This window comes from Anarhichas minor, unplaced genomic scaffold (genome assembly GCF_050575085.1).
Source record: "Anarhichas minor isolate MPS153535 unplaced genomic scaffold, ASM5057508v1 ptg000017l, whole genome shotgun sequence".
Lineage (NCBI taxonomy): Eukaryota > Metazoa > Chordata > Actinopteri > Perciformes > Anarhichadidae > Anarhichas > Anarhichas minor.
The window spans coordinates 14,966,480-14,990,065 of NW_027466463.1; the positions used below are offsets into that span (position 1 = coordinate 14,966,480).

The 23,586-nt window shown below is 43.2% G+C and overlaps 1 protein-coding gene across 1 annotated transcript in view; it reads right to left on the reverse strand.

Moving 5' to 3' along the window:
• The window catches only part of zmiz1a (zinc finger, MIZ-type containing 1a), a 34,148-nt gene extending 10,800 nt beyond the window's left edge, over positions 1 to 23,348 (reverse strand). The window contains exons 1-4 of the mRNA XM_076092888.1: positions 23,280 to 23,348; positions 17,831 to 17,944; positions 14,780 to 14,885; positions 5,515 to 5,550 (exon numbers count right to left, since the gene is read on the reverse strand). Of these exons, the coding sequence (XP_075949003.1) occupies positions 5,515 to 5,550; positions 14,780 to 14,885; positions 17,831 to 17,944; positions 23,280 to 23,348 (325 nt within the window). The remainder of the gene's footprint in view (positions 1 to 5,514; positions 5,551 to 14,779; positions 14,886 to 17,830; positions 17,945 to 23,279) is intronic.
• Positions 23,349 to 23,586: the final 238 nt, after the last annotated feature.

Sequence of the window (23,586 nt, forward strand, 5' to 3'; positions counted from 1 at the left end):
TACTTGTCTCAGAAATTTCTGTCTCTACCCCGATACAATGGAAGTGAACTTTCCAGAAACAAAGTCATTTTAACTCAAGTTTAAATCAGTTTTGTTCAATGTTTTCAAGGGAGCTCCGGCGCTACATGTGTAGGCTGATGATCTGAAAAATGCAACTACACGCCGGGGCTATGGCAGCTACGGATAAACCACGTGGGGACGGCAAGAACTGTGACTGATCAGTTTGGGCTGCTTGTGTGTTCAAGTTTCTGATGCCGCTAAAGATTGTCGAAGGTGAATACAACATAAGGAAAGTTGAAAAAAAAAAAAAGAATCGGCGGTCTTTTCAGTTATGAAACAAGGCAGACTTTCCCAACAGCACTCGTATCACAAAGCAACTGAAGGAATGTAAACACCAAAGACGACTATAGGTAATTAACAATAAATCTGTCTACTGTTGCAGTGGAGTAGCTGTATAAATCATGACCCATGCTCCAGCTATCTACAGTCATGCCATTGCCTCAACTATAAATCTATCTTACCAAAGAAATAGTCCCTATAACAAATGTTGACATGTTTTTATTTTTGTATGCGTGTCAAATTAAATTCCATCCACCTCCACTGCATTAGGGTGGAGGTATAAATAAAGAAAAATGTTCTCACTTGGGTGAGCTGGCCCTTGTACATGTACAGCAAATGCAGCGGCTGTGGGTTCTGCTCGAACAACCTGTGGGAGAGGATAACCCTACAAACATGACATGTATGGCTACCATTAAATAGGTTGCTGCCTCCTCCAAAACATGTTTCTCTGCTCTTCGTCTTTTCCCTGCTCTCCCTCCCTCTTTCCCTCCGTTTACTGGCAGGGGGAGCGGAGCGTAGGGGAGGCAGCAGGTAAGGCAGATGCCAAGAGCTCTCATGATCCTCGTCCCTGCCCCCCCCCCCCCCCCCCCCTCCCTCCTTCTCTGCTCTGTATCTAATAGACACCTGCTCCCTTGTCAACCCTGGACTCCCACCTGGCATTGCCCCACATGGCTCCGTCACTAACGTCCACACAAACATACAGTACACATCCAGTCACCGCACTCACGTTATCAGCAGCACTTTCTCACTTATTCCCACACTAACTGTAACAGCGCAGTCCAATTTTTGCTGTAAACCTTTTTGAGAGGAATCACAACCCCCAAACGGCTTGTTTGAAGACATTTAGCCAGAAGGGTTGAAAGGAGAACAAAGACCACGAGCAAACTAACAAGAACGGCTCTAGTGGGCTGCACTCTTTAGTTTCTGAGGGAGCTCTATTCACATTCTGTTCCTCCCTCCTCTCTCTCTCTCTGCCCAGAAAGGTTTGAATGGACACAAGGCCTCCTGCAGGCCAAAGTCAATTAAAATAAGAGAGAGTCTAGGGAGCCCTAGTATCCCTGGTTACTGAAAGCACCCAAGAGGCCATGCAAAACAGCTATGTTTAGTTTTAGCCAAAGAATCCCTCGCTTACAGGCTTCCCGGAACTGTAAAATTGTGGGATTTACCTCATAAAGTACGGAAAACTACATGAAAACCTGGTTGCTATGACATTGCTTAGAGCCGGTGCCAAACTTTCCCGCGTAAACTAACGGCTGGATCATAAATCATCTCCTTCTCTGCCTCGCGGCGCCCTCCGACACAGTCGCCACAGAGCCGTGGATGCCCGCCCGGCATCCAACAAACCTCTCTTTCGTCTTTTCACAGATGCCACCAATTGTTCATCAGTGCCAATTTGATAATGAAATGGAAGCGACTCGTCCATCGTGCAGTCTTTAGAGGAGCGGGTATAACAGGTTACAGACCTGTCGTCCATGCGACATACCAGAACCGCTTGTTCATCCATGGGGGATAAGCAGATCGCAGCTCACAGGTGGAACGCCTTTAATTAAACACGTACACATTTTAGCTCTCTCAACTCTGCAACACTTCCGGCACGGCAGCGAGTGCTAACTGGGTGTTGTAAAACCGAGTCTGTAAACTGACTTCATTAGCTCAGTTTCTGAGACTTTAAAGTTGGGAGAGTCATTTCGTGACATATTTCAGGGTGAGCGATGTTTTCAGAAAGCTGATGAAGTGGGAAGGATGTGTGAAGTGGGAACATGTGAATGTCATGGCCGCCATGTGGCATCAAAATGTGACAGATTTCCCCTGAGGTCCCTTAAACGTATGCAATCAAGGCGCTATTTCATTAAGTGACAATGAGCTGCAAGACAAATTACCAAAACCGTAATGACAGTATGTAGCAGTGGAAAAGTCTGATGAAGCAGCTACACGTTGTGGATTGAAAGCATTAGCGCTAACGGTTATAAAACAGTCTGTCTATATAGGCCAGACAACCGCCTCCTGTCTGCACCTCATCTTTGTCTGATGCTTTTTTTTTCTTTCTTGCATTATTTCCTCTGCTGCTCTCTCTCTGGGAAGTCAATGATGTTGGAGTCTTGTCAATGAGTACTTAGGCCCGTTGCCTCATGGGGAGCCAGACTTGCTGGCTAGGTTTTATGGCCCATTTCAGAGCTGCCCCGGCTTAAATACAGCCTCCTGCTGGCCACATGGCCACAATGTCGTGCCATGTCCATCCGGCGAGGAGAACGTAAGGGGGGGGGGGGGGGGGGCTTGGACACGTGCCAAAAAGGTTTTACTGAGGCCACAAGCATATGTGGCCATGTGGAGGCAAGCGACACAATGCTGCAGATTTGGTGTTTCTGGGTTGCTGTTTTGACGTCCTGTGTTCTTTGTTGCAACATCAAAACCCTCTTTAGACTGCGTTACTGACAGATAGGAAAGCTGTCCCTTATTCCCAGTAACTTCCCACTTCTGCAGTCGTAACAACTCCAGTATCGAAATATCCAGCCAACCACTGTGATACAAATTTGATATACGTATGAAAATGGAGGATTCCTAAATAAATTTAAAAAATGTCAAAGATAAGACATTTAAATAAAATCTGTGTTCACAGATTCGAGATAAAGAACAAACTGTATATCTTTAAAGAAATCCACTTTAGACTAACTGAATACCAGCTGGAACCTGAAACAATAAACGCCACCATCTTGAGATGATTTATGCAGATCTCATCACTCCGGCTGACATTTCTTGGTCATGGTTACACAGGATCCAAACCTTCGCCTGAACAGGGCCAGTGTTTTAAAAGATAATCTCTCTTGGCACATGCAGCAAATCTCTTCATTAAAAACAGGGCATGCCATTCAGCGTCCCTGTAAAGCACGGAGGTGGAAATCTATAGAATTTCACCCCCTGGTGAGAATTAATTTGTTGTGTGTTAAAGCCAAACCAACATTGCATCTCCAATCTGTTACTGTATGTCGCTCCCCGCTACAGTAAGCTGATTGGGAGCAAAACTCCTTCCAAACCGACAACTTTATGTCTTAATTCAGGAGCTACAATCTGACCACAGCGTGTTTATAGTGTCTGAGGCCAAGTTTCCTCAAAGAACCATTGCAGTGGTAGCACATTTACAAATAAAGCATGTATACTTAGCTGCTAACCATTTTGCAAAGCATGCCATTGTGAAATTTCATGTAGTATTTATTATTCGCTTAATTTTTGTACCGTATTAAAATACACCGTATAAAGTTGCTGGAGTTGTGTAATACGTCACAGCAAACATCACATGTGCCTTCTGGTCAGAGTTACATTGTAGGTTCAATTGAAAGGTTTGGACTGCGTTACCACAAAGTGATCATGTAACTTAATTTCCATTCTTAAAGTTTCATTCTTTTTTTGTTTTTTTCCCTGTTTTTATTGTTACCTTTCAAAATAAATGTCTACTAATTATCTTGTGTTCTTGTTTCATGTTGCTCTTCTGAAGATTAAAAGTGCTACACTTTATGTGATTAATAGGATTCAAGTGAAGTTTCAAGAGTAAGCAAACTGATTTTTTCATTCTGTACATAAATGAGTTGAAAAGAGTGGAAACATACATCAGCAAAAATGTAAAATGGTACAGCATGTATTTGAAAACAGTAAGTACACACATATACATGATTTGTAATTAAGTAGCTAAAACTTGGAAAAATACTGCCATGGTCCTTAAAACAGGGAAAAGCATCTTTGTTGACTAGTAAACACTGAAGCAAAATCTTTGTGTGCCACAGACAATCGCATTGCGTTTGGACAAGACAAATCTTCACAAGACTTATCTAACTTTTCCCCTTGACCACGCTGAGGTTTCAGCTGACCGCACCAGCACAGAGTGTGTTTTTAACCGTGCACTTCTGCAACCAGATTATCAGATGAGCAGACCTGCAAAGAAGCTGCTTACAGGAGCCAGACTGTTTCCCCGAGCAACAGGCTGCTATTAACAAAGGCCCGGCCTTAAGCCCTCGTCTACAATGATACTAATTAGGCATGGAGCAGATGTGCCCGGACTAGTGCCCACCTCGGGGTGCTGGCCAGGACCGGTAGTGTCACGGCGGCATACGCTGGTGACTGATTCACCTGCGACCTTTAAACAGTGGGCCTGGTGTCAAAGCCTCCCTTTAGTAGTACAGTAGGAAGAGACACTGGAGGAGCCTGGGTCGGGTCCCGGCACCCCTCTAGGCTCATTAGAGTCGTCCATATGTGCAACAGTGCAGCATTTGAATAAAAAGCTTCCTAATGATAACACTCAGGCCAAATGGAAACAATGAAACTAAAACCTTATCCATTTTAAACAATCATTCGTATGCTGAACTTATCTGTACATACGTACTGTATGTATGTATGGCCTCAGGCAGAATACATTTTGCAAACAATGTGTTTTTTTTATTTTTATTGAAATGTATTCATCCGCTTCCTTCAAATTGAATTGCTGCATTTCTATTTTTATTTTAATAATTTTAAAATCTATTTCATACTGCAGATGTCTTTTTAAAAAAAATTTTTTTTTAAATTCTATTTTATTTTATACATTCTTATTTTCTTATTGTGTCAGTTAAGTTTCTGGTATTTTATCACATAATATCATTTACATTTTGCCCTTCTATATGTGGCCCAGTACTGGAACTCTGTTGTGTGTATGTAAAATGCAATTTCCTGTCTAATTTATGCTTGTTGTACCAGTTTTCTGGTCTTTAAAGTTGAATTATATTTTTGTGACTCTCATGTAAGCTCTGTTCAAAACTCTTACTGTTCATATTTTTTCGAAAAAGTGTGTAGTGTGTTTAATTACCATACAAATCACCAAGTAGAACAAGGCATAAACTTAAGATTGTCAATGGCTTCAATGAACAGCCGAGAACACAAGTGTGAACTGTGACGCAGGCAAGATGATAAAACAACATGTGTGACATGCTTCATACTGTAAAACTCCGACAGACAACACAACAGCAGCCATGTAGCTTTTCTAGATGACCAACCAATAAAAAAAATAAAAAAAAAGCACGTCTGATGTCATTCCATGTACAGTATGTCGACACGGTCCAGTGTGAGGACATAATGTAAGGACTGTGATGAGGATGGTTGGTTGGATTCAGCCAATGTGCATGAGTTTCCTGTGCGACACACAGCAAGTACCTGAGTCAGACTGACACCTCCTGCAGCAGTTGGTTTCTGTAGGGTTCAAATTTTACATTTTACTGAACTTTACAAACATGTCTAAGATATTCAGTAAATGACAGACATTTGACCAAACCTATGAGATGACGGTGTGATTGAGAAATATATATCAAGTTATAACTCACAGACGGTCTAAAAACCTACAAAGAAGGGAGAATAATTGAACATACTATACTACAAATGAGAAAAAAAAAAAATATGGATGTAATGGAATTGCAGAAAACGTTAAAATAGATCATACTTTTTTGCTGCGTCATGGTACAAAATTGCAAACATCCAGTGCAGGCAATTTAAGGATTTGTGTCATTCCTGCCACTATAAAAATGACTTAAAAGTATTATTATCATGAATTATTGAGGTATCCGCTAATCAATGAGCCTACCTTTCTCTATTGCTATTGATCTGTAGCTCTTTATCCGAGCAGTTACCCGAGGTTTGATCGGAATTCTATGATAGACAACGGTGTGCAAGTATGGTTAATGTGTGCAGCATGGGGGTTGTGAATTGTGCCATAGCCATGTGAAAGAGGAATTATTGGTGCAGTTTAAAGCTCTGCTGTCCACCATTCGAGGTTGATAAAGGTCATAGATTACTTAATGCTTCTTTAATGGGCTGCTTTAGCATCGTCCGATACCGTCATTTGTAATCTCTCATAACCGTCTCACTTTCTGGATCTCTAAGAACGCAGGTCTCTCTCATCTGACCCCTGAAAGCATCTTTTCACTGCTTTTTGAACAACGCATATAAAGATTTCTCCCTTTCTGCAGAAGGTAACTCACTCTGCTGTAGATATAGATGAAGTAAAGTGTTTCCACCGCTCTTCACACTGATAACCTCATCCACACCAAGTGTACGATTGCCTTCCAGCTACTCTATGGGATTGATCGTAAATTAAGAAGTCTGCTTTTGGTGGCTGTTGTTTGTACTTTAAAGGACTTACAGTGAGATTAACAAGGAGGTGGATGCGCTTGTGATCCTCTTTGATGCGAGGAGGAACTCTACCTTCATTTACACATGGCATTCTAATAACATTTTAATGCTCGTATTATTTTCAGAGATCCCATCATATATTCCAATCTTGTGACAAAGTTGGTATGACGAATATACGTCTTTGAACCATGCTGTTTTGTTGTGACATCTTTGGAGGATTCAATATCAAATGTGATCAAAATTGTACTTTGGGTTTGATCGCAATATACGAAGAGGTGTAAACAAAGTGCATCCTATAATTACTTATTAAAAAAAGCCACACGAAAACTGCCTGCATCATCTGCAAATGTTATCAACTGCTGCTGCATGCCGATTGCTGTTATTGTGATTCGGGACTTTATCCAAGAAACTTCAACGATAAAGGTCAGTGCAATTTCACACCTCGGTGAGATTGTACAGAGAACAAGAGATTCATTGAAGCTGACAAAACAACAGTAATGAATAGCTGGAAGTGTGTCTTGCTGTACAGCTATAGCCAGACATCTCTTTACCAACAACGCCTGTTGCAAAAACTCTCTTGTCTTGGCACGTTGGGAGTCATCCCACAGACACATTTTGGGGGGGAAATAATTGAATAATTGCCCAAACCAGGACTTTACTGTTCAGCTTAACGAAAGCCAAATGAACAATAAAGAAACCAGCATGCCAACCAACCAACCAACCGACATATAATTCTCAAGTTAAGTCAATAGGAGAAAGAAATTACATCAGCTGACTGTGTTTCTCACCCAAAATCTTTTGTTAGTAGTAGTAGTTTGTAGGATCCGATGTCATCACTTATTTAAATGTCCAAAGCAACTTAAAAAAGAACCTCTTTTTCCACTTCCCGTCATTGATCTGTATGTTCAATGTGGTTTTTACAATAATCAATCAAAATGAATAATATATATAATATACTTCCGACAGAGATTTGGAGCTATGGGGAGGCAAACGAGTAACACAGAAGTAGTTTATGTAGCTATAAAGAGTGTTGGAAACATACTGAGCATTTAGATCAATGGTGGATTGTGCAGCAGGAGTGTTTTGACAGGTTTCTATGGATGTTTTACATATTTTGCGCAGTGACTGGATCACCATTGTAAATGGATGAATGAGCCATTTTCCGAGCTCAAAGACAAGAAGCATTTGATGTTCCCTAAAGATAGATTTTTGAGGGTATTTATTCAAGTTGAACATGAACAAAACAGGTGCATTACCATCTCAGTGCAGTAGAATGTTTGAAATTAAAACCTGTTTCTCCCATTTAAAAACCTCAGTGCACCCCACATGATGGGACCATGAGAAACACTGAATCACTGATCTGAAACCAGCGAATTACTACATAGGGAGAGAATGTGTGCGTGTCTCTGCAGTGAGCCTGGCTGCTTGTGCTGTGTGGCACAGAGGGGAGTGGGTGTGATGAACTGCCAAAGAGTCTCGCGGAAAACGCCGCCTCAAGTAGGTCAGCGCGACTCTGAGAGATAATCAAGGCCATTTTGACCCCTTCTGTGTGAGCTGTAAGTGGGTCAAATGCAGCAGTCAGCTGTTGCAACTCTATCACGCGGGGTGCTGTGAGGCACTCGTCATACTGTCAAAGCCCATTCCGTTAGTTTAAGACGTGGCAGGGTGCCCGCCTGCACCTACCAATGCAGGAATCAACCCTCTCCCCCCCCGCATACCCTGCCAGGGGTGAAATAATGTGAAGTTACTCTCAGCGGCAGATCCACCTTTCCACTTGTCACTGAATACACCCCCTACAAACACAACCCTCTGTCACTGTTGTCTCCTCCTTTTGACATCTCGCAGCTTTGCAGCTCTGTCCTACTCACAGCAGCAAAGACTCACTCACCCCCCCCCCCCCCCCCCCCACCCCCCATGTCAAAAATGCCACCCGCATTGTAACCAGACTATCTCTAGCAATGTCCCTGCTCATTTCTCACTCTTAGCTGCACAGAAAAGAGGGGAACTCATGTGTCTAGAAACACTTCTGAGCATAAATCTGCAACAGCAGAACAAAGGCGATACAGGGCAGCCTTAATCTCTGCACTACTGAAGCCAGCAGCTATTTTAAAGCTCTTTCGCTGTGTCTCTCTATCCCTCCCAACTTCCTCTCTTCTCTCTAACATTCTTCCTCTCTCTCTCCCCACCCTCCCTCTTCCCTTACATTTCCCCCGATGTCTCTGGGCAGCAGCTTCTCTCTGTTTTCCTCTCCTCTCTCCCTGCGTGTCCAGTGACTGACTGCACAATACTCATCAATTATTCATGGCTGCTCTCTCCGTTTCGCAGGCAAAACCAATCACAGATGGAGTCATTGCTAATGGGCTCATGCTGTACTTGCCACCGGCTTCTTTGCACTCAAGCAACAAATACCCCAGAGACAATGAGAGGGAAAACAGGGATAAGCTGTAAAAAAAGAAAGAAAAAAAAAAGGAAACTTCATACAGCACTAACAGCCACAAGAGAATAGGAGGACACACGTTTGTGGTCAGAGAAGAAGAAAGGTATCGTCACAAATAATTTAGCAATATTAGGAGCCGGCTTCTGCAGCAGTAAAGGGTTAAAGACAGAGAGGCTGGGGGGTGGGTGGGGGGGGGGGGGGGGGGGGGGGGTGGGACACAGGGGGGAGGGGGGGGGGGGGAGGAGGGGCAGGCAGAGAGGGAGAGAGAGAGAGAGAACCAAATGCTTATCTCCTCACCTCGGATGTATGCAGCAGTTATTGATGTATCTTCTTTTTCTGTCTAGTGATCCATTGCTTGCTCTCCCAATACACACATCACACAGAAGCAGCCACAGCCACTTCGCCAGAAGGGAGAGAGGGAGGGCAGGGGAGGGGAGGGAGAGGAGGGGAGGAGGGAGGGAGGGAGGAATGGAGAGGAGAAAAAAAAAAATGCAGGCGGCTCACATTTCAAACCTGCAAAGGGGGGTGGTGCCTAATGTGCTAGACAGCCTGCATCTTGGCCCGCGTCCAGAGCAACGAGTAAAAGAAGCCTCAATCAATTCATTTAAAGCAACATTTGCTTTGAGGGAGATGCAGCGCAAGTACCGCCGAAAAGTGGCAATAGAAATGGTTCAGGTGGGTACATTAAGCAGTGATTCCAGCCCCCAAAACCTTGTCTTTGCATAAAGTCGACTTAATCCATCAAACTGGTCATTGTAATTAAGGGGCATGGAGGAGGAGGAGGAGGCTGGCTATTGTGGCTTCCTGATGCACTGAGTGTTTAAATCAGGGAGGGAGGGGCCAATTAGACCACATTCGTCTTTCAGCACACTTCAGCCACGGTAAGCTTTTGGATAAATAATTACACACATATAAAACATGTAAACTGTGGGTAGACACACCACCTGAGGCAGTCTGGAGCGTCTATTGTCATCTGCAAATAAAAATACTCACACTCACCGGCAGCGAGTCGAGTCGGGTGTCAACTGATCGGTGGCTAAAATACAATAATATGCATTTAATTAGAGACACAAGGCGCAATGTTAATTAATTCTAACATGCAAACATCCGATTTTGTTGCACTGCGAATTACAGAGCCATATGGAGTGGCTGAAGATGCTACCAATCACCTCCTGCTGCCACAGACATAATAACTGCGACGACTACAGAGAAGGACAGACAAGCTCAACCGCTCTTATCTCTGGTCTCTCCCGTCTGTATTTGCTCTCCTAGTATTTACTATCAGCTATGTGCACGGCGAGTGACTTACAGCCCTAAATCCCGACAGCAAGTCAACACATCCATCATAGCTAGCTGGAAGACTTCACATACGGTGATCATATACAGTAAAACAGTGTGTCCACAGTGGATACGGTGTAGATTTATAGCGTCTGTGACACACTTATCATATATAATAAGCCGTTAACCTAGTAAACTCTGACGAGGGTCCATCTTTACAGTCTGCTGCAGACAAGACCCCAAAAGATACCAAATGTATTGCACTTGGACTTGTAAAGAATAGTGCAGACCTCCAATGATTATAATGTATGAGGTGTTTATACAGTAGGTGGGGTGAGTGAACACTCCTTCTTAGACTGGATCTCACTTCTTGGACTAAAATACTTTTACCACTTGAGGAACCACGGCTGCCTCACCACCATCTGAAATAAAACTTCCATACAGAGAAAATAAAGTCTTAAATGTGTATTTAAATGGGATTAACTAAAGGTTGTTTAGTTGTCAGATACAACTCAAACAATGCTCTTGGCCACCACAAAGCTCTTGGCCACCAACAATGTGTTATTCTCTATTTAGGAAAAGCCACAGCTAAACTATATGTTGAAGCACATCGGGTGGAGAGATGGACAGAAGGTAAAAAAAATAAAAAATAGAAACAACATTTTAGTTTGGGAAGTTCTGGGAAGAGAAATTACAGCCCTTCAGGCCTGTGTTTGTGTGTCTCTGACCTCTGTATCGTGTGTACAATCAGAGACTTTTCCAGAGGCCAATGACAACTTAGTGTTCAGCACCACTTCACTGGAAGGCAGACGTATAATCAGCTCTTTAGACTACAGTTTATTTACCTTCAATTTGCACTTAAGCAAACTAATAAAGTCAACCACGTCAAGTGTAAAGAATAAAAGTTTGACGGCACCCTTTAAAACCTTCACACTTTCATTTCTTTGGAATTTCCATTAATATAAAAAAATCAATGTTTTGAAATAAGATTTGCTAGCATGAAGTTGATATTCATCTCTCTTTTTAGTATTCACTCCAAAAATGTTTATACTTTGCAGAAAACTCTTTGAAAATGTAGTGCTATGACGGTCTAAACTGCACATCCTGCACCTGTGGCATGTCTTCACGCTGTACATATATTGAAGCGTATCAAAAGTTCACTTTATTTGGCTTTGTTTAATAGATTTCTAGATTAATCAATTGGTCACACTGCCTGTTGATCTACAACCGCAAACATCCCCTCTCACACTACCAGAGGTCCCACCATGTCCACTATCACACCAACTAAACAAGATGAAACAGAGGATATTTTTTAAGATTGTGGTTAAACTACAACCGACAATGTCTTCGGATCAAGCTTGAATACAAACCTGCATGTGTGAAACATGTATAGAAACAAACCAGAGCTGAAGCCCAACTAATTATCTGTTGAATAGCTGGTTTACCAGGCGTTTGTTACATGAGAGAATGAACTGAAAAACTTTGACTGGTCCCCGTCTCTTATAAGTCGGTGCCTCCTTTCACTCTTTAGAGCTGAGGAATTCCAAGAGCTTGCTGAGGCGCAAACGATTGGGAATGTGCTACTCTGACCCTCTTGGGGGGGGGGGGGGGAATCGTGATTAAGCGTTTTGTAGACGCGACTGAACCACACTGAACCATCCTGCAGAAAGGGTGTGACACTGATGAAAGAGGGCTAAGAGGGCTTGTAATGTACCCTGTGATGGAGAGAGAGAGAAACAGAGACAGAGAGAGAGAAAGAGAGAGAGAGAGGGGAGGCCCTGATGAGTTTATCCACACCGAGCAAGTGATCCCCCTGCTTTGATGTCGGCTCCACGTGCATGGCTTTGCCCTGCGGTAAGACAGTCCAAGTAATCACAGATTAATAGAGCAGGCTAATCTCAGTCACAAAGAGGTCACTTCTAGCAGACAGCTGCCCCTCCCCCAGCCCTGCCCGAGCATTGTGGGTCGCCTGCAAAAAGGCAAAAAGGACTACAACTGGCCGATCCCCCGGGGTGCATCTATTAAAGAGTATGATTCACTAAATCACTGTGTGTGGAGTTAACATCTAAACTGCTCACTTTGCGATAAATCAGGTACATTATGCTAACTGATAAAATCAATAGGAGGAGATAATGAAGTTTCCTTCAGGCGAGGACATACATTTTGCTGGTGTCATTAGGATCAAGGTCTACTTTTGCTTTTCTAAGCTTTTTTCTTGCAAAGAAATTTAAAAAACGAATGTGTTCAGCTGTTGCAGGCATTACATGATGAATATATTTGTCAAAGTTACGACCCGTTTCAGCTGTAAGTTGACTGTGAACATTGATTTCCTACTGCTGAAAACTGCTCTTTCCTTCCCTTCGGCGCAATTTCCCCCTTCAATTTTCTCCCATGTTCGGGAGAGGAATTTGGATGACATAACAGAAATGTAATAGAAAGACCATGGCGCGTGTCAGAGCCAAGACAAGTTAGGCCTGGTTAAAATGGGACACGAAATCTGATTTACTTATTAGCGCTCAGGCATTGACCTGATGTCCTCTGTGACAGACAGCCCCGCTTGTAACTCCCAGAGAGCTGGCTCCCGCCCGCTTACAAACACAGATTTTCAGAGCAGATTACAAGACGCACGATGTGACTGAGCCAGCCAGCGGTTATGAGAGTCAGGATTGGCTTCAAATGCACGCTGGACACCTTTTCTGCTTTTTCCTTTTGCGAAAACTCCCGGGCTTTGGGCTACAAACGCCCCTTTGTTGTGAGATAAACATGAGGTGGAACAGTTTCAAGCTGTCTGAATACAGAACAATACAAAAGCTTGTCATGCAACAAATGGTAGACTGTCTTTATGACTGAGCTACGAATTTGAAAACAAAAGCAAACTTGGATCACATCCAGGAAAACAGTCAGATTTGGCTAAATGAATCATCGCTAAATGAACATCATGCACACTGTATTCAATTACACATCAGATACACCTCGTCTTATGTCCTGTCTAATAGCTTCTAAGATTTGTTCCCTCAGTGAAAACTATAACTCCTCTGTCTCCCGTGTTGGATGGCTGACCTGCTGCCGCCATCCTGGCCCCATCATGTGACTAACCCCCCCACCACCACCACCCCCCATCATTTGTCAACAGCCCCGCAGGATGTTGGGGAGTGGGTCCTGCCCCTGGGGCCCTGTGGGGAGTGTTGTTTAAGAGCCGTCTCCCTGGGCTGCCAGAGAGGTCTTTCTCTCCGGCTTTACAACCTCCTCGACTGGGGCCTCCACTCTAAAGAGCTTCTGGGAGCTTTGCAGGAGAATGTCTCCTCAGTGGTTACCACTGACTCTCTCTCTCTCTCTCTCTACAGGCCTCTCAAAATACCCATGGATACAGGTTCATAATTGTCCATGCAATGCACTTTGGGATGCTGCCTAGACTGGAGTACTTGCCGGTTTCCAAATGACTACTATTGCAGAAAATTATCCAGACAGAGAATCAATTGGCAATCTTATGTAAGCCCATAAATTAGGGCCTGAGATTTGATTTAGCATTAAGTAGAATTAGAACATTTGGCGGTGTAAGTTAATTGCAGGCAGAGAACGATTCTCCTCTCGTGGCCTGCAGAAGAGTGACAGTGCGTGATGTGAAGCCTTCATGTTACCACGTATGAAACCACGGACGCCGTAAATCAGAAAAGGCAAAACACAAGTGAAAATCCAAACAATATGCTGCTCTTGACTTTCATGTCCTAGTCGACTTAAGATGGCTCAGCAAAGAGGCCGAGCGCACAGAAGCAACTGCTCAACCCCGCTTTCCTCTTAACCCAAGACAGGTGGAAACCACAAATCAAAAAACTGTAAAGGAGCACAAAATATTCCTGTTATCTTCCGAGCTGCTGACAGCCGATACATCTTCATTCCCGTCGTGCTTCAGCAAGCTTCTTTTTTTTTTGCCAGCTTGATAACAACATTTAGCAGTATACATCTGTCCCAATAATCCATCACTGTACTAAGATGACGGTGCTGTGTGCAAACAGGAACTCATCGTCACCGATAAAGTATTTTTTTGTTGCGCGTGACAAATTGAGTATTCTGCTGTAGGCACTTTGTCTTAAAACTCCAGAGAAGAAATCTAATTTGGCTGTAGCTCTCTATGTTGTGAACAAGTTTGGAAGTGAGATGCGACATGAAGAAGGGGAAGATTATGCAGATATTAGAGGGCAAAGGAAAAGGTATTCTGCCTCACTATTTTAGTTGAAAACAAAAGAAAAAGACGTCTGGGCTACGTGCCGTGCAGAGAGCCTTAAAATAATCTAAGATCATCATTTGTCTCTTTAAATCTTTCCAGGATTTTCGGTAAGCAACTTAAAACGTTAAAAAGACATGAATTAAACATAACAGAGACCATTCCGTCTACTTGAAATGCTGTCCAACACAGTTAGGAGTGCAGTGCTTTTCTGGAGTATCAGGCTCCTAAATAGTCTAGTAGTGATGGGTGGGTATCATGAAATGCTGCCAAGAACTCAGGCAGGAACTTTGAGCTCAAACAGGCCAGCATGGCCAGATGGCCTGAGACGGCGGTTGAGAAAACTCTCGTCTTACCTGCTGATTTTGGAGTGAACTTGTCCCTGTTGGCAGCGCACACGGCCAGGAGCCGGTAGCCCAGGTCCAAGTCGTAGCCCTGCTGTGCTGCTACCCGGCTGACCACCTGAACACAACGACAGCAGGAAGCACTCAGTCAGGACATATTTGGAAACAAAATCTCCTTGACCAAAATGATAATACTTCCATACTTAATAAAAACACATTAAATATAGGTCCATCCTGGTACTTAAACTCATCAAAGGACCATATCATTTTGTCTTCACAATTCCCCAGATTCTGACTGTTACATAAGAGTGCAGTTTTGCAGCTTCAAAGATCCAGTTCAACTTAGAAGATAAAGTCACGACTATTTCATCAGTTCCATATGAGTCGGTGGACAAAATGTGGCCTCTGGTGCCGCGATGCCCACTGAGAGGAAACATTAAGAGAAACATCCACATGCTACAGGAGGTGATGTAAATCACCCTTATGTGGCACATGTTGCTTTGATTTACCATCGCCATTATCAGCTCAAAGAGACCCACTCAAGACGTTAAGACCTGAAGGACATACCAAGGCCTGTGTGGATCAGCGTGCCTCACTAGAGACCGATTCTTCTCCTCCGCCTGGTTTTCATAGCCGCGATCCCGAAAGTTCAAGTCAAGCCCTGAGGTAGCACAGCTGAACACTGCTCCCTGCACCATATCATTACCTCCTGTAAGTATAGTCTTGACGTGACACCAAAACAGAGTGTGTATATGTGGCCTTTATTTATAGGAATCCCCCATTAAGAAGAAGATAGACGAGTATAGGCTGTCTAATTACAATCTAAACTTGTGAGGGACATTTTGCTGAATGGTAATTTTAGTGTAAGAAGTCATAACAAGTTCTAATTTCAGGACTTAAATTGTGCACAGTCTGTGGAGTTGTGGCGATGGATTGTCTACATATCAAAGTCACTCAGACCTTATGCTGTATATTTACTTTGTGAAACTATCTGCACACCAAATTATCAATTCTTCATGCTTTAGAATACATTTACCATTATGTGTAAAACATTGCCAAACGCCGCCTGGTGAAACTTTTGGTGTAAAGAGGCAGATTATATCTTATTAACTCCTATATTAAGATGACAAATAATCTTGTTTAGGTCTAGCACCCCTTTTCTTCAAATGTTTTAGTTTTTAAGGTCAATTATGTTTCGCAGTGGCCTGATTTTTAGGCTAATTTCAAGAAAGCCCATGACTGACTGTTGTTTGGTAAAATAGCTAATTTCTCTTGATGACAAGATATTTAGCTGTATGTAGAAGACGATATCTTTGTGGTGTAGCCACCTGCCTGTCATCACCAAATGCCAACAGGGTGAAGTGTTTACCATTACAGTCTGAGACCGGGTAATTTCACAATCACATCAGGTTCTCTGTGCTCCCTCCCTGTGTGGTTCGCGCTAAGGTCTATACAACCCGTAAACTAAAAGGAAAAGCCCCGAGATTTTCACGGCAGGAAACAAATTGAACTGGCGAAATGGAGGAAAAGGCACCTGCTGCTGCACATTAAAGCAGTAACACAAACAATCACTTGAATGGAGGGATGTGTCGGTGCGGTTTCACTGTGGTGCTCGAGTACAAATCTCTCGGGTTCCTTCTCTCGCTGCAGCCATGCTCGCTCGACGGGGTTACAAATTGCACCCAACAGGAGCTATATGTATCTCTTATCTACTGCTGGAGGCGGTATGGTAATGAGCATGTTAAAGCACAGAATGGCCCAAGGTGACAGGTGAGTGACACATCCGCAGTCCATCCATTGTTCTACCTGACTGTCTGTTCTGCCTCTTGGCCCACAAACGTCCAGAGAGTCATCTCTTCATTGAGTATCTCTCCTGTCTGCACTGAACCAGAATAATTCAGTTTGACCTGTTTGTAGTTTTTGCTTCTTTGTAGCGGACGGCAGCTCAGCTTGGACCCAAAACAGTTCAAATAGATTCCAATGGTGGCCAAGAGTCATGACGAAAACAAACAAGCAAAACCAATCCCAAAAATCACATCATCCATAGAAACTTTTTAAAACAGTCTATATCCATACGCTTGGCATGTTCCAAACATTTATATGTTTTACAGAAAGTGGATAAATCAACAGCAATTTGCACAGTTAGCTGTTTGTAATTCTCGGCAAATTGAAGCTAACGTATTTGCACAAAACAGCTAACATATGCTGTATAAGCTGTGTATTTAGCTAACATTGGTTATGGCTAGCAACAAACAGAAGCTGTGAGAGTGTTGCACAATGGAGGACTAAATTCATTTGGTTTGAGAACTTTCTGTGGATGTTATTTGTTCACCATTAAAACTGGACCTCCATTGGAATCCATTGTAAGTGCTTTAAACTCAAACTGCTGTCCTCCACAAAGGAGCGAGCTGCAAACCTTTCAGAAACACCTTTAAAGCCAACGGATGGTAAGTGATACACTATGAGCTTTTTGGTGGAGTATTAATTGAACATGAGAAAGAGAAGAGGATTCTTCCGATTACAATTTACCTCTTAAGACAGTTTTGTGTAAGATTGAGTCTGACAAGATTAAATTACTTCAATGTATTTTGTTATTTGCCCCAAATCATTCTTTGTTTACAGTATACGTCTCAAAACAGTTTTCTATACCAAATGCCATGGGATATAAATTATTCAATTACTGAAAAGCCCCCTAGGCATTTCAGGAAGAGAATTAAGGGCTTTGTAACTGTATTTCTCTATAAGCTCTGATTGCTTTGTGGTCTGAGGACGTTATTGCTCTCCTTTTCGTGTTCCAGTGTGCCGATTTCAAAGCGCCACAGCACAAACTGTAGCTGAAGTCACTGAGAGGTGACTGAATCTCAGTAGTTTGTACAGGGTGAAATACTTTGTATTTTCCAGTGACCTCAGTGAAGATCAGGCAGCTAAACATTAGTTCCCTCATAACCCTGAGGGAGTTATGGAAAGAGCCAATGCAGCATTTGTTGTCGCAGCTTTTTCATTGTCCTTGAACCTTCCGAGTGTGAGACTGAAGAAGGGGGGCCACCATGACTGGCCACTTACCGTTAGGCATCCCATCAGGCTTTGCTCGAAGGGGCGCTGAAAGGCTCTGGGGTCGCCACACCAGTCCAGCAACTCTGTCGCTGCTGTTTGGAAATTTGCTGGATTTTGTAAGTGCTGGAGGGGACAAAGGGGAAAGATTGGGAATATGTTAGACTCCAAGAACATTCAAAGGTCACTAGGGAGCAGAATGGCAAAACGGCAAAAACTATTTTGTGTTTGCTCATCTCCGTTCTTTCAATTTCCTCAATCAAAAGAAAGACATGTGGAGGATGCGATTGGACTTAAGTTTGCTGCGTCTCTAAACCTCGAATAAAAGATTGAGGATGGACGGATGGATTGTGAAAGACAAAATCACTTGTCACCAAAACAAGGGCCACGCCAATAACATGATGAATAATTAAAAGCACCCAGAGTGGCTTAAAAGAAAACAGCATTTTTACGACCACATTTCCCAAAATTGATCATATTACACCTGGGATTGCTTGTGTTGCAGGTTTAAAGTATTAATGTGCAGGCCTGAAGGGGTACGTCCCCATTAGAGTCTCTCCCCAGGTTTCTGTAGCACCGCTTTGCCACTGAGTGCAATAAATCTCCCTGTATGGCTGCATGAATAGCTGAGGAAGCCTTTATTTGACCAGCCGGCCCTGAGCTGTGCTGTGACTTTATCTGACAACAGGCTCCTTGACCTACAGGTACCCCTTTATGGCATTCATTCCCCGACTGGAGCCGGCTGCCCACTCACTAACCCCGCCGTCTGTCTTGCTGCAGAGCAGCAAAAGAAATGGAAAAATAGACCTCACTTGGTTACCACGTCGGACTCACCGCTGCGCATTTCTTCTCTAAAAGCTTTCAAACCTCAATAGGAATCACTTTGTACATAGAAGAGCAGGCACACCACCATCCACTCTTGAGTAATCTTTTGCCTTTGGATAGATAATAATGCACAAGCCTTTGCAGTGCACTTGTACAAACCAGGAACAAATGGACTCCCACTCCATGGCATCAAAGGTAAATAGAGATGTTTAGCTTAAAGTGAGTGGCTGCCTACTTAACAGCGTCTGTGTGCTTTGATTTCACTGTCAGGGACGAAAGGAGAAGAGGTAGTGACAGCGATGCAGTCACCACCTCACAGTGCTTTCTTCTTGTTTGCTCTTTAGGGGGCAGCAGAGGTCAGGATTTGATAAGGCAGCTTTCATATCAATTTACAAAGCCGCCGATTGACAAGGGCCGGATGAAACCAGTCTTGTTTATTTTATGTTCAATCCGAGACTGTTCCCCACTCGCCCTACATGTCTTTGTTTTGGGAGACTAGGGCGAGACGTGGTGGGGTTGCTGAGCATGTAAATTCTACTAGTGGATAAAGTCTCCTGGAGATACACACACATCCACAGATGCTAAATTTAGATGAGTCTGGAAGCTAGACAACACACGCAATCAGAGCACCGAGAATGGAAAGGGGGAGGAGGGGAGATATGTAGAGGGGATTGTAAAAAAAAAAAAAAACACACAAAAAAAAACACACACCACCAACACTTGGGCTTGAAGTGATTACTGTTCTTTGCACTCAGAACAATTGGTCCCACCAGTGTGGCTGTCACATGGAGAGCTTGGCACTGCCACGCCACAGATGTTCCCCTTACTCCGGCCAAAACCCACCAATCAAACCTAAACTAGTGGCCAAGAGACCCCTCTCTACCCCCCTTTCCTCGTCCCCTGGGTGAGAATGATCCTCCAGCATTTACACTCCAGTAAAAGCTCGGCTCAGTTCGAGAGAAACAAAGACAGACAGGACTCGCAGTGTCCTGAGAATACAGCTTTCTTCAGATACAATCATCCTCTGTAGTCACGTCTGGTAACGACTTGATCTGCACATCTGCAGCTAGACTGAATGTGACAGCGCACGCGAACTGGCAAAGACTCCCTTCCCTTCAAATTCACAGCTTTCGGTTATGCTGCTGTTGATATTCAGCAACGCCCCAGAGCACTGAAAACATATTAATGGAGACAATTAACCCTGGAAAGAACACAGTGGCAGACAAAAACAGCTGCATAGCCAGTGCAGCAGCAAAGGGTCGTCTTGCAGTTTATCATGAAATATTGACGCTTTCAGTTTGAGGAAGTGCTCCTACAGCGAGAGGAGAGTTCATAGTTTCCGCCAAACCCCCAAACGAATCACCGAGTGGAGAGTCTGACAGCAAACTGGCTTCCCCACAGCGAGAGGAAAAATACTGCCTCTTAAATAGATACCAGTGGTATCACGGAGCCCATCTTCCCCAAAGTGTTCAAAACGGTGCAATTCTAGGACGCGAGAGGAAAACAAACTGCCACTGAGAAACTGTGTGTTTGGTGGTGAAGCCAGATAACTGTTTTTATGTATCTTTTTTTAAACATCCTCGTCTGTTTGGAGGTTAAACAAGCGAACATATTTATTTTGCTGTTAAAAGTCGGAGATATGTTCCCTTGAGGTATTTAGCACCACCAGGAAACAAACACTCTTTTCCATATATCAACGTGTAAAGTATCGGTGATGCTACTCATATTTCAGTGTCGATTTATCTGCTGAATTATTTTTTATTATGTCCAAAAGTAGTGAAAATGGCCATAAATTCCCACCTTGTCATTAACCCCCACTGTTTATTTAGTATTATGTAGTAAGCATTTACCTGCTTTCTTAACACCAACGTCAAACAATGCAGAAGTAAACGAGACAGCCATTTTTCAAACATCAAAATGAGTGTATTGGGGTGACCAATAACCATGTTTTGATAGTTTATTAACAGTTTGGTTGCGTTATTGTTTAGAAATCACATTATTGCAAATTTCACAACAGGGCGGTAATTAAAAAATTGCCACCGTAATGATTTCGGATTTAACTTTCAACCCATGATTCAATCAGGCTGACAGATTCCAATTTCCTCTACTTTATCATCACGCTCAGCAGTAATTTATCATTTGAGCAACAAAATCAATTTGTTCCCCTGTCCGCCGCGCTGGCTGGGAGTATTCAGACAGACATGTCACATCTTCCAGAGAACAACAACACAATGGAGGAGGCTTCATTTATATTCCTGCTCCACGTCCGTATTGCCTTCTAGATGCCAAATTTCAGCTTGTGCACACTTTCAATTAAAGCAAACAGCTGGATTGGTTTACAATATTTCCTTAATTATTTTAATGGCTTGGATATTGGACAATGGGGAGCACGGGGAGAAGATAGTGAGTTAATTGTTCTGATCTCCCCTGATGATCATCTTTGTGTGCGGGGAGGAGAATAGACGGCCGGCTGAATGGGCTCACTGCTAGTCTAATTGGCAGGACATAAATGGTATTTATTATGCGGGCCTTCCAAACCCTGATTGTCTGCGGCACAAAGCTGCCTCTATTAGCAGGGTGCTGGTTGGTTTGAAATGACCCGGCGCTTAACCATTTATTAGATGGACTGGAGGCCTCGTTGTATGCCATGGATCTCTCTAATTGGCATGTTTACCCATGTGCTGCTTCCACGGCCACGAACATTGGGAGGTGTTTGTTTAAATTTTTGCCTTGCGGGGGGGTTAATACATTTAACCCTGCAACATTTGAATTGTTTACACTTTTGTGTTAGACAGATGCGAATCCCTTTTCTTGTTCTGTCAACTTCCTTTGCAGAATAATTTATTAGCTATTAGCAATACAGTGCATTAATCGAATCCAATTTCACCTCCCATACAACGAAAGAAGGAGGGGATATTGAATATTCTATATCCTGCTGTGAAGGAGGTAACCAGACTGGAGACAGGGAGTGTTTACCTCTCTCTACCTTATTACTTAAGAACATCAAAGCTTGGCTCTGCACATAGGGGCTTCCCTGTGTTTGCTCCCTAAACACTCGCCCCGTCTTGCTATCTGCCTCACCTTGTCTGTTTCTCGGTAATAGCTGGGAACTCCCTGCCGAGGGTAAAACAATTTGCCACGTCCGCACTTGTGTTTAAGTGCAGGCCCCATACATTGTCCCCAAAGGCCTTCTGATGTACTTTTCAGGAGGTGGACCTCAGCACGGAGCACGGAGACAAAACGGGCCGTCAGTTAAGAAAAGAGATCAAAGGGAGAGAGCCCTGTAGCCCGGGGTTACGCAAGTATGTCTGTTCCATTCTGCAAGAGATTCGTCCCGCAGTAAACGGTGGGGAGAGGAGAACAAAAGGACTTGCTGGGAGTCAGCGGTGGTGGAGGGAGAAAGAAGGGTGATGATGGGGGAGGGAGGGGAGCCTCCGCTCTTTGACCCCAGTCAGTAACCTGAGTCACACCACAGTCCTGATAGTAAGACCGAGCAGATAAGTCACTTTACCGTGGCCAAACAGGAAGACGATAGGGACTAGACTGTGCCTGTACAATGTGTGTACAGGCACAAACTTAGAAAAGGAAACCCAGAGTGTTTGCTTGCTACTTTCCTACAAGCCAATCATATTACCCCAAATATAGAAATGAAAAATCTGTCCATAAAAGTTGCACTTCATATCTCTGAAATGCAACTGTTTCTCAAGAAAACCTGTTTTAACTCCATTTTTTAGGTGATCCAGCTAGAAGGGTTGTAATTTTATCTCAACCCACTGAAGATCATTTAACACTCAATTAAAAAAATTAAATGACCAAAACTGGATTCATATGGACTAGAATTGCGGGTGGTTGTTTGCATCACATATGTACTGAATGGTGGAGGAAGTAACGTCCAACGCACCATCATGGCACTGTACTTTGCTGCCATGCCTGCTGCTCAGTGTCAGTGTAGCACTCAGGTTAGCGAAAAGCTCACCAAGCATCCACCTGTAGCCTCTGATTCTTCATTCTCCTTAAGAGAAAGTTATTACCACCACTTCCTGCTGTGATGAGCTTCCTCCGGGGAGAATGACGAGGTCAGAGCCCAGATATCAACGCTGTAATCTATGTTTACATGCCAATACGTCCCGCAGCTGACTGAAATTAAGTATTTTTTTTTAAATATTTATGAAATATCAATACTTTTATATTTGTTTGTTAGCCTGAAAGCAGTAGTTTTTATATGTACATTTTCCATCTGACGATTGAATCATACTTCAGAAGATTATTTTACAATTTCTCTTGCTAAAACTAAAAAAAATGCATCGTCATCATTTTTAAGAAATCCTGATAAGTTGACATTTTTAAGTGACAGTTTGTCTCATGTTTTAATATAGAATCTGAATATACTAACTGCCACGAACATTGGAGCATTTCCGCCTGAAATACGTAAATGTAATACTAAAAGTAGAACGTTTTCCAAAATGGAAATGCTAAAATAAAGAACCTGTACTTCATGATTTATTTAACAATATTTCTGTAAATGTAATTTGTCCATTCCCACCTGTATCACATGCGATAGGTAGCATAAATGTGCCTGATGAAGCTAATGTGTCACACCCTCACATAATATAAATCAGACAGCTAACACTCTCACCTGTTTGATACACAGCAGACGGTCATTGGTCTGCTGTATGTGTCTGTCCATCGACGGAATCGAGTTCATGTTGATTGTCCCTCTTCGGCCTCTACCTGCCAGCCATTAAACTGGAGCGTTCTGCAACAGAAACACACACACACACACACACACACGTGTTAAAGCTTGCCTCCCCTCTGCGAAGCTGCCAATCCCCATCGCCACCAGGATATTGCAGTTTAGTGTGTGTGTGTGTGTGTGTGTGTGTGTGTGTGTGTGTGTGTGTGGCACTGTGAACTGAGCAGGGAGATATTGATTTGGCAGGTGA